This window comes from Eschrichtius robustus, chromosome 18, assembly GCF_028021215.1.
Source record: "Eschrichtius robustus isolate mEscRob2 chromosome 18, mEscRob2.pri, whole genome shotgun sequence".
Lineage (NCBI taxonomy): Eukaryota > Metazoa > Chordata > Mammalia > Artiodactyla > Eschrichtiidae > Eschrichtius > Eschrichtius robustus.
In genome coordinates, this window is record NC_090841.1 from 81,700,793 (window position 1) to 81,710,025 (window position 9,233).

The following is a 9,233-nucleotide window of genomic DNA, read 5'->3' on the forward strand; positions in this document are numbered from 1 at the left end:
CTGGGGGTGAATTCTAAAAATGTCCGTGCCAGGTCCACACGCAGGCTTTGGAGGAGCCCCGGGTCTGCTCTAGTCACGTCGAGTAGCCTCCTGGACCTCGGTTTCCTCACCTGCGCAGGGGGAGCTCGTGGGGGGGGGGTGGGCACGCTAACCCCTGCCATGCTCCTCACGACCCCCTGCTCACGGAGCCCTGAAAGAATTTCCGAAACCCCACCCAGCTCCAGCTGGCATCTAAAATCTCCTGCGGTAAATGTATTAGTTGGAAAAGGGTATCATTTCTGGCAACACATGCACATTTTTAAAGGATATTTTCAGTGAACCTTTGGAACGACACACAGGTCCGACCCACCCAGCTGCCTGCGGGGTGCGGGCGCGAGCTCGACCACGCACGGCCGGGCGACCCTGCTGAGCCCCGGTGGGCCGCGGCCAGGCTGGCAGGGCCGAGCGTGGACAGAGCACTTGGACCCCGTGTGGCTCTTCTTCCCAACACACACTGGGCCCCGTTTGGCAGAGTCGGGTCTGGTTTTCCAAGCAGCCAACCGAATCAGACTTGCTTCCTGTCAGAAAATGTTATGAATTACCCTTCAATTCCGACAAATGGGCGAATAGGCGCCTCCACGACAACCGCTGACTCCTGGACTGTCTTCTACACCCTCCTGGGCGAGGCGCGATGGCGGGGGGGGAGTCTCCTGTGAGTTCGCAGAGGGGTTTCTTCCTGCTGCTGCCCTTCGGTCACGGTTTCCGTCACCGCTTCTGTCTGGGCCCCGGACGAGCATCCACGGTGGGGACTGCACCACTGGGGGGGCCTCATGGGGGACGGGAGTGAGTTCTCAGCTCAGGCCCCCATACGGAAGACAGAGTAACGAGAGAAAAGCAGCTCATCACACAGCTTGGGGAGCGTCTCCAGGGAAAACAGCGGGTTCAGACAGACAGGGCAGGACACAGGGGAGCAGGTGCGGCTTCCAAGGGCATCGGACACGGGAGGGAAGGAACGGGGTGAGGCCCGCAGATGCCGCTGGGCCGTCTCTCGGCTGGTGAGAGTTGGTCTCCCGTAAAGGAGAATTTATTTCCTGTTTTTAGGCAGAAGGGGGAACTTTTTCTGCTCCTTAATAGCCTTCAGCTCAAAATAATTTTTATGTCAAAGAGGCAAACTTCGGGGTGACGTGTTCTGGTTGCCTTTAGCCTTTCCTGTTGCAGGCGGGCTGGGGAAGGAGGTGCAGCAGCCCCAAGGCCTGTTCTCAGCGGGATCTGCTTATTCCCCCTCCTCGCAGCCCAGGTACCCCCCCGCCACAGACGGAGGCTCTGCTTTAGAGCCCTTAAGCCCCACACGTACCACTGTGTATTGTGGTTAAAACAACACAATTTATTCTCGTGCAATTCTGGGGCCAGAAGTCCAAACTCGGGCTCACTGGGCCACAGTCAAGGTGTTTAGGGGGCACCCGCTGTGTGTCTGCACGGTATGAGGTTGGTGTGACCACGTCTCACCACCTGCTCTACACCACGGTCACTTCTCCCTGGATCCTAACTGCGTTTCCGGCCTCCTGGCTCCCATCCTGCTGCCCTACAACCCCTCTCAGTGACCCTTCTGATGTGGGCTCCCCTGGGGCCCTGGCATCGCGGGTAAGACCTCCTGCTGCGCCCACTGCGTGCCAGGCCCGCCCCCGGTCTGCCCAGGGGCTCCTCCCCAGACGGCTGAGCGGCCCCACCTCACGCCCTCTGGGTGGGCGGGACGTCTCCTCTTGGTGACCAGCGACCCGAGCCCTCCTCCTCCTCCGAGTCACACTTTCCCTCCTGCCGCAGCAGGTGTGGCCGTCTCAGGCCCCCCCGACCCCCCGCATTTTCCTCGGTGATTGTATTTATTGGCCACTGTCTCTTCTCCGAAGGGTGCCCACTGCACCAGGACCTTTGTCCATCGGTCCTTCCCGAGTGCAGGGCACGGTGTCTAGCGTGTGGAGTGGGTGCCCAATGCAACCCGCGGAGGGCCAGCGTGAGCGAATGGTGTTGCTTTTCACGCCTAAAACCTGTCCACAGGTGGTGTTACACTCACCTCAGCACCACGAACTGCGGCTTTGCTCCACGTTGTGTTCGAGTTTTTCCTGCTGGTGCGTGAAGCCTCACGACGCGGTGAACCACTGGATACGTAAATCTATCCCTCGTCCTGGGGTTCGTTGTTCTGCCGTTGCACACAGAGCTGTGTTGCATATTTTGTGTGCAAACCTCACACGTCAGGGTTTTTCTGTCGCAGTGGAACCCCTTCAGAATGACTGGGGCTCCTAACAATTACTTCACTGCCAGACATTCTGATTGGACTGGTCTGGGTTGGCTCAGGACAGCAGTAATTTTTTAACAGAAGGTCTTTAGATGATTCTCAGGGCAGCCTGGGCCTGGAACCACAGGTCTTGGGCTTGTCCTTAAGCAGGGAATTGCTGGCTTGTAGGGACCCATCTTCGACTTTCCCAAACACTGCTGTCAAAGTGGTCACAGCGGGCGTAATCCCACCAGCAGCGCACGCGGGCTCCTTCCCCCAGATTCTCAATACTGTTACCGTCCCACCTTTAAAGGTTTGCCAGTGCCGAGTCCGGGGGGCGGGGGGTGGTGGGTGGGAGCTGGCTTCCCTTCCCCGGTGCTTGCGCTCCGGGAAAACCGGGAGGGGGCAGGGGGGCGGGGCGGGGGCGGAGCGAGGGGCGGGGCGCAGGTAGGAAGCGAGCGGACAGACGCTGACCGGAGGGGCGGTGCTCGGGCATCTGGTCCTCGCGGCCACCGCGCCCCACGGTCGCTGTCGCAGAGGGAGAGCAAGCAGCCCCTCCCACCCGGAGCAGCCCCCGGGATGCAGCCGCTCCCGCCGCCGGTGCCTGGGCCCCTGGCCCTGCTGGACACGACAGGTGAGCGCACAGGTGAACCAGGCTCTGGTCCTCCGGCGCCCGAGCTCCGCCGGGACCCCTGGGCGCGGGCACAGGCCCTCTCCCTCCGCTTTTTCCTGAGTGTCCAGACTTTGCGCCTGTCTCTCCCCGTCTCGTTCTCCGCTGTCCTTTATTACGAACAGTAGACGACGATCCGTATAAACCTTACAACCCACTCCTTTTCCATCTCTTCCACCCCATTTCAGGCTCCAGAAATTTCTAGGGAAAGGTCATTTCGTGGGGCCAGGTGGCTTCTTCCTGCTTGAAAGCCTTAGGGCATTCTTTGCGCGGCTGTCCGCCTCATCCGCGCCCTCCCCGGACTTCTCCCCCGTAAATTCACGGAATCTCGAATTCGCGCATTTCCCACCAAGCCCGATGCAGCCGAAGCCAGGCGGCGGGACACAGGAAGCCGGCGCCTTTGTCTCTCTACCGGGAAGTGGCCGGGAGGGGAGTAATGGGGGTGTTTCCCTGACGGGGAGGCCGGGAAGTCTTCAAGAAGAGAAAAGGTAGTTCCACGGCGAGCGGGGCTCTGACGGACGGGCCGAGGGGTGGTGATGCCTCGGGGTCCGGCTGCCGCTTCACAGGGGGTCCAGTGGAGAACGCAGGGGCTTACCTCCCAGCCCTGTGTGCAGTGGCTTTGCAAAGTCTCTTTTAAAAAACCAGATTAGTGATGTTGCTTGATTTTTAAATGATAATCAAGGCATCTGGCTTCTTCCTAAAAGAAACAATTCTATACCCACCGCTCCCTAAAGCCAAATGCTCTGTGACAGGCTGACCTACACGTGTTCCATCCTCCTGGAAAACAATTACGTATTATAATCACAACTAGTTGTTATGACTAGTTATTAATTAACTACTTACAATTATTACCATCATTATATTAGAATGACTTGATTTCAAAAATAGCATTTTTGACTTAGAATTTTCTTCTGAGGAGGAACATTAAGTTTAAAAAATACTGAGAGTTGGTTTTTTATTTAAAAATACTAAACATGAGTGTAGCTGGGATGGGATTATGGGTATTTTCTACCTGACATGTCTGCACTCATGCCCTTGGGGGTGTATTCTGTGTAAAAGCAAAATAAAAGGGAAATTGTTGGCTGAGAGCACCTCCTTGTGCCTTCGTCTCTTTCCCTGGGACGGTTGCTTAGCCCCCCATGGCTGCTGTCGAGATGAAATGATTAAATGAGCTCATTCTTCTTTCTGGGAGGCCCGGCTCTCCTGGCAAGGAGGGGGTGATGAGGTGACTGCCCCCACCCCAGTCTTTGTGACGCTCCCTTCCTGGCTCCACTAAGTGGAGAAGGTGCGGAGGGGGGGCAGCCCCTAGGTCTGCTCCATCCTTGCACCTGGTCATGGAGCCACAGATGCTGGAAGGAGGCTGGGAGGGGAGGCTGGGAGGAGGCTGGGGGGAGGTTGGGAGGAGGCTGGGAGGGGAGGCTGGGGGGAGGCTGGGGGGAGGCTGGGAGGGGAGGCTGGGGGGAGGTTGGGAGGAGGCTGGGAGGGGAGGCTGGGAGGAGGCTGGGGGGAGGCTGGGAGGGGAGGATGGGAGGAGGCTGGGAGGGGAGGCGGCAGGGGCAGGGAGCTGGCAGGCCTCCTGGGGAGCGACAGTCTACACAGGCTGGAGTCAGGAGAGCAGTGAGCAGGCAGGTGAGACGCAGATTTGGCCTCAGCCCTACAGCCCCAGACGTCCCCCCTCCGCTCCCAGGTGGAGAGCACCAGGTAGGAGTAAGTGCTGATTCACCTTAACGTTAGCACCACCCACGACCATATGTCCACTATGCGCATAGGCACGCATCTGGAATTTTCACGGATGTTCTCTCACTGCATCCTTATCACAGTGAAGAGGCAGGCAAGCAGAGGGTTGTCATACCCCCACTTTGCAGATCAGGAAACCGAAGTTCCCTCATTCATTCAGCATGAGGAGATAACAGGCTCGGGGACCCGGCATCAAGCAAGATCCCCACGGCCCCTGCGCTCAGGGTCCTCCTTCTGCAGGCCTCAGAGAGGGCGGGGGGCTGCGTGCGATCACTCAGCAGGTCTGGCAGCCCCACAACAGTTCGGGCAGCGTTCGTGTAAGTTGCCACCAGTGCTATAAGCCTAATAGTAGAGATTTTAACTAGGAGTCAGGGCACCGCCTTAAGGATGCTTCAGTTGTAACAACGCACACAGTGAGACTCCTGCTAATGGGACAGGCAGGTCGAGGGAACAAGTCAGGGAATTCTGTTTTTTTTCCTTCAGTGTGGACCCCCTTTTCTCTGAAACTTGACCTAAAAATGCATATGCCTTACAGCAATTAGAAAGATACCCTACCTTCTTTTCTCGAGGCTATTTCTCATTGTCTTATTTTTTATGCAAGACCCTCTATTTATAAAGACTATTGAAGGTTGGGACTCTTCTCTTTGTCATCCCTGTTGTACCTGGAATCAAAATATTCCAGTTTGTGTCATTGGGATGAGGCCACTCAGAAGCATTCCTTTCCCACCTGCCTGTCTCTCCAGACCTCACGGTAAACTTGGAACTCGCGATACGAATCCTGACAAGGAGGACAGCTTGCATCTTGTGATTTTTATCATGGAGAAGTTTCAGAGGGAAAGTCATACTAGGGAAAGCCTGGTGAAATGGTGAAGTTATATTGAAAATGGCTCCTAGGAAGCTTTATGTGGTCCCGAAGGAGATGTTTGACATAACCTGTCAGAATGTCACTAACGGACTTGACAAGGTCCCAGCAAAACTGTTTGCCTGGTGGGGCCCCTCAGGTCCCCGCTCATCACGTGACCGCCCTAAAGGGACAAATCAAAGCGGAGCCAAGAACCTTCAGAACCAGAATATCGCCACAGGGGGTCTGCCGGATGGGCCCACAGGAGCTAAGAGACAAAGCCCAGCGGCCAGAACTGTGGTTTGAAGCAGGTGCTGAGACGTCAGTTAATTATTTTGAGCATAAATAGACGTGTAATGCATTAAATTAGGGAAAATAGCAAAGTCCTTTGAGGAGGAGGGCATTTGATAATTTTCTCAAATACTTAGTCCCAGAAAATTTAGTTTCAAGAGTCTTCCTGCTCTTAAAACACATTTTACAACAGAGGTGGGGATGGAACTTCAGGAAGAACAGCGGAGGAGGGGCAGCTGATAAGGAGGTGGGGCTGCTCTGGGTCCATCCGCAGGGGCTCGGGGGCTGGCAGGGTGGTCGGCACACGGGAGAGGTGACCCCTGGGGGCGGGTGGACGGGGCGGAGGCTGGCATGCCACCCCCCCACCGACTGCTGGACGGCCCTGGTGTGATTGTCTCATCAACTTCCATGGTAACAGCGTCACTAACTTCCAAAACATAGAAGAAGATGTGTTTTTAACTTTTGTGTCCGTTTTTTCCCAATGTACCTGCCTTTCTAAAGTTAATCACCCAGAGCAGAATGTCGCCCGAGGGGAGCCTTCTTTTTTCCTCTCACTCACTCATTTTCAAAGTGGCTTTGCCATTTCTGTCCCGTTTCCCTACAGACACCCCAGATCGGCTGTAACCGCTGATCTTTCTGACTCTGGGGCAAACCAACTTGTACTTGTATCCTCAGTTTCAGGCTCTAAATACATGCAAAGAAAAATAAGTGATTGCTGTCTGCATGCACACGACTTTGCAAGTAAGATGCCTTGAATAATAGTGAACAAGAGAAAAGCCCACCAAGGGGACCCCAGGGCCGCTGGGTCCCAAAGGTGTAAATCGTCTCCTCGCACTTGTGGCTGTGCTTCTGTAGACACTCCTATAAATGGTTCGCCCTCAACAGTTCTTACATATTTGCAGTAAAAACTACGAGAAAACAGCAATGAAAGAGCAGGTGAAGGGAGGTGAGGGCCTCGCGGGAAATGAAGTGACCTTCCTGAGAGCTTTGCCCTCGCCAGGCCAGTGGGTAGAAGCGGCGTTCCCGGGCTGGCCAAGTGATTCTGAGTGAGCACGTTGACTCAGAGTTGTGTGTAATTTATTTCTGAGTGCGTGACAATCCCGTTCTTGGGTGGCGTGACCTTGACCTGCCGTTAAACTTTGTTGACGAGACTGCGGACGGGTGTGTAAATCTTCAAAGGCACAGTCTGGGCGGGAGGCCCGGGGTCATCTGAGACAGTGGTTGAGGTCAAATGAGCAGCTGCTTCCCCACCAAACACACACACACACACACACACGTCAATTTTAAAAACTTTGGTGTGGGAAGAAGCACCACGTTTTTCTTTCATCCTGTTTTGTTTTGGAGTCACAAGGATGAAGACGGTTAACCTTCCAACAAACGAAACCCACCAGCATGGCTGTGTTCAGTGTGGAGTCTCGTCCTGCCCTCTGTCTGGCTGTCTCTGCCTCCGTTGTGCGGTTGCTGATGACTACGTAGGAACAGGCGTATCTGAGATCAAATTGCTGTAATAATTGTTACAATTACGGTTATTGTAAGTGAGGCTTCCTTGCCTTCCCTGAGACACAGGAGAGGAAGAACGGTTCACACAAAACCCAGAAGTCAAGGCTTGAGGGAGGAAGGTGCCAGTGACGGAAGGTTTCCTTTCTTGCTTTCTTGAGTTCTGTGACAGTTAAAATTAGGTTTGGCTACAGATACCAGGACATCCAAAATAGTGGCTTAGAGTCTAGAGATTTAATTCTGTTCCCTAATCAAAGTTTGGAGGTGGACAACCCAGGGCTGTCTTTCTGCTCTGCCTCTCTTTGTGTGCGACTTCTATTGTCAAGGTTCCCTCATGGTGCAAAATGGCTGCAGGGGCTCCACCTTTAGGTTCACATTCCAGGCAGCGGGAAGGATGAAGGGGAGAAAGGCAAAGGGACTGGCTCCTTTAAGAGATTTCCTGTAGGTCCCACCCAACATTCCTTGGTGAGATGGAGATTATTTGCTGAGAACATAATCACCCAGCTGGAGCAGAGGCTGGAAAATGCCATCTTTCAGCTGGCGGGTTTCCACATCCAATAATTGGGGCCTGTTGACAAGGGGAGAGGGTGATGGACGTGCAGGTGGGCAGCGGCGGGCTCTGCACAATTTTATACTTTCTTTCCACCCCTTCCCGTTTGATCACTCGCGTGTTTGGCGCTGAGCCAGGTACAGGAGGTGGAAGAACAGCAGGATGCCGGCCCTCCGGGGGAGCGGCTCGGTGTGGACACGGGGCACAAGTGCAGCCACGGAGCAGCGTGGACGTGCTGGCCACCCCAGAGGGAAGCGTGCCCCCTCTCTGTGTGGGACCTGCTCGGCCTGGTCCAGGGCAGGGTGCAGAGGTCCTCCGTCCAGTCTCGGAGTAGGGCAGGGTCCAGGGTCACGGGCTTGGCAAGGCCCAGGGGTGCTTGTTAATGCAGGTGAAGTGCTCAGTAAGACCAGGCGCGGAGCAGATGCTCTGTAAGCGGCCGGCGTGACTGCTGCCGTGTGGGGTGAAGCCAGGACGGAGGCCGGCGGGGGACTTGGACCCCGGGGAGGGCTCAGCACCCCCTGACGTTTACCGAGAACCTACTGTGCGCGGGCACTGTCTCAGGTGGCAGGGACGCAGCGGGGAACGAGGCAGGGCCCCCGCCCACCCTCACGGGGCTCGTCGTCCGGGGGGATGGGCAGCGGACGTGTGGGTGGTGACAGTGCCTGGAAACCCCTGGGTGCGGTGGGGGCCACAGGGGAGGGCGGCCGTGCAGCGGTACCGGCGGGGTCTGGGTGCCCTTTAGGAGATGACGGTGAGTCCTCAGGGCGGGCGGAGGGGTGGCGAGGGGTCCCGCTCTGAGGACGAGGAAGGGTGGGGAAGAAGCAGGCGGTGGTGGTCCCTGGGGAGCGTGTCCCTGGGGAGTGTGTCCCAGGCTCCTGCCAGTGAGCAGCGGGGCTGCAGCAAAGAGCCAGGCTGACCCGGGATGTGCTCGAGGTCCTGGGGCCCCCCTCCCCGAGCCCAACCCCTTACCAGCTGGCTCCTTGTTTGTCCTCCCCCAGAAGGGTTTGCGAGAAGAAAGAAGACTTCCCTGTGGTTTGTGGGGTCTCTGCTGGTGGTGTCCACCTCCATCCTGACCGTCGGCCTCGCCGCCACCACCAGGACGGAGAACGTGACCATGGGCGGCTACTACCCCGGGATCATTGTGAGTGGCGCGGTCCCTGGGGTCTGCCGGTTGGGGGGCCTGGGGGCCGCGGGGACACAGACATCCGTGTGCTGCTGACATGCTCCACCCCAGCCCCCGAGCTGGAGGTTTAGGGCAATTATCCTGCATGCTCAGGTGGCCCAGCGGGGCACAGGGACCTGAGGGGTAGGGGAGGGGAAGGAGAGGGGTCGGAGCCAAGAGGTGCGACAGGCCCTGGCCCAGAGTCTCCCAGAGTGCCCGGGGAGAGCCAGCCCTGTG

At 56.7% G+C, this 9,233-nt stretch overlaps 1 protein-coding gene across 1 annotated transcript in view; it reads left to right on the forward strand.

Annotated features, from left to right (window-relative positions):
• The first annotated feature begins 2,827 nt into the window (after window positions 1-2,827).
• The window catches only part of TMEM255B (transmembrane protein 255B), a 30,691-nt gene continuing 24,285 nt past the window's right edge, over window positions 2,828-9,233 (forward strand). Inside the window, exons 1-2 of the mRNA XM_068526611.1 lie at window positions 2,828-2,882; window positions 8,833-8,975. Of these exons, the coding sequence (XP_068382712.1) occupies window positions 2,828-2,882; window positions 8,833-8,975 (198 nt within the window). The remainder of the gene's footprint in view (window positions 2,883-8,832; window positions 8,976-9,233) is intronic.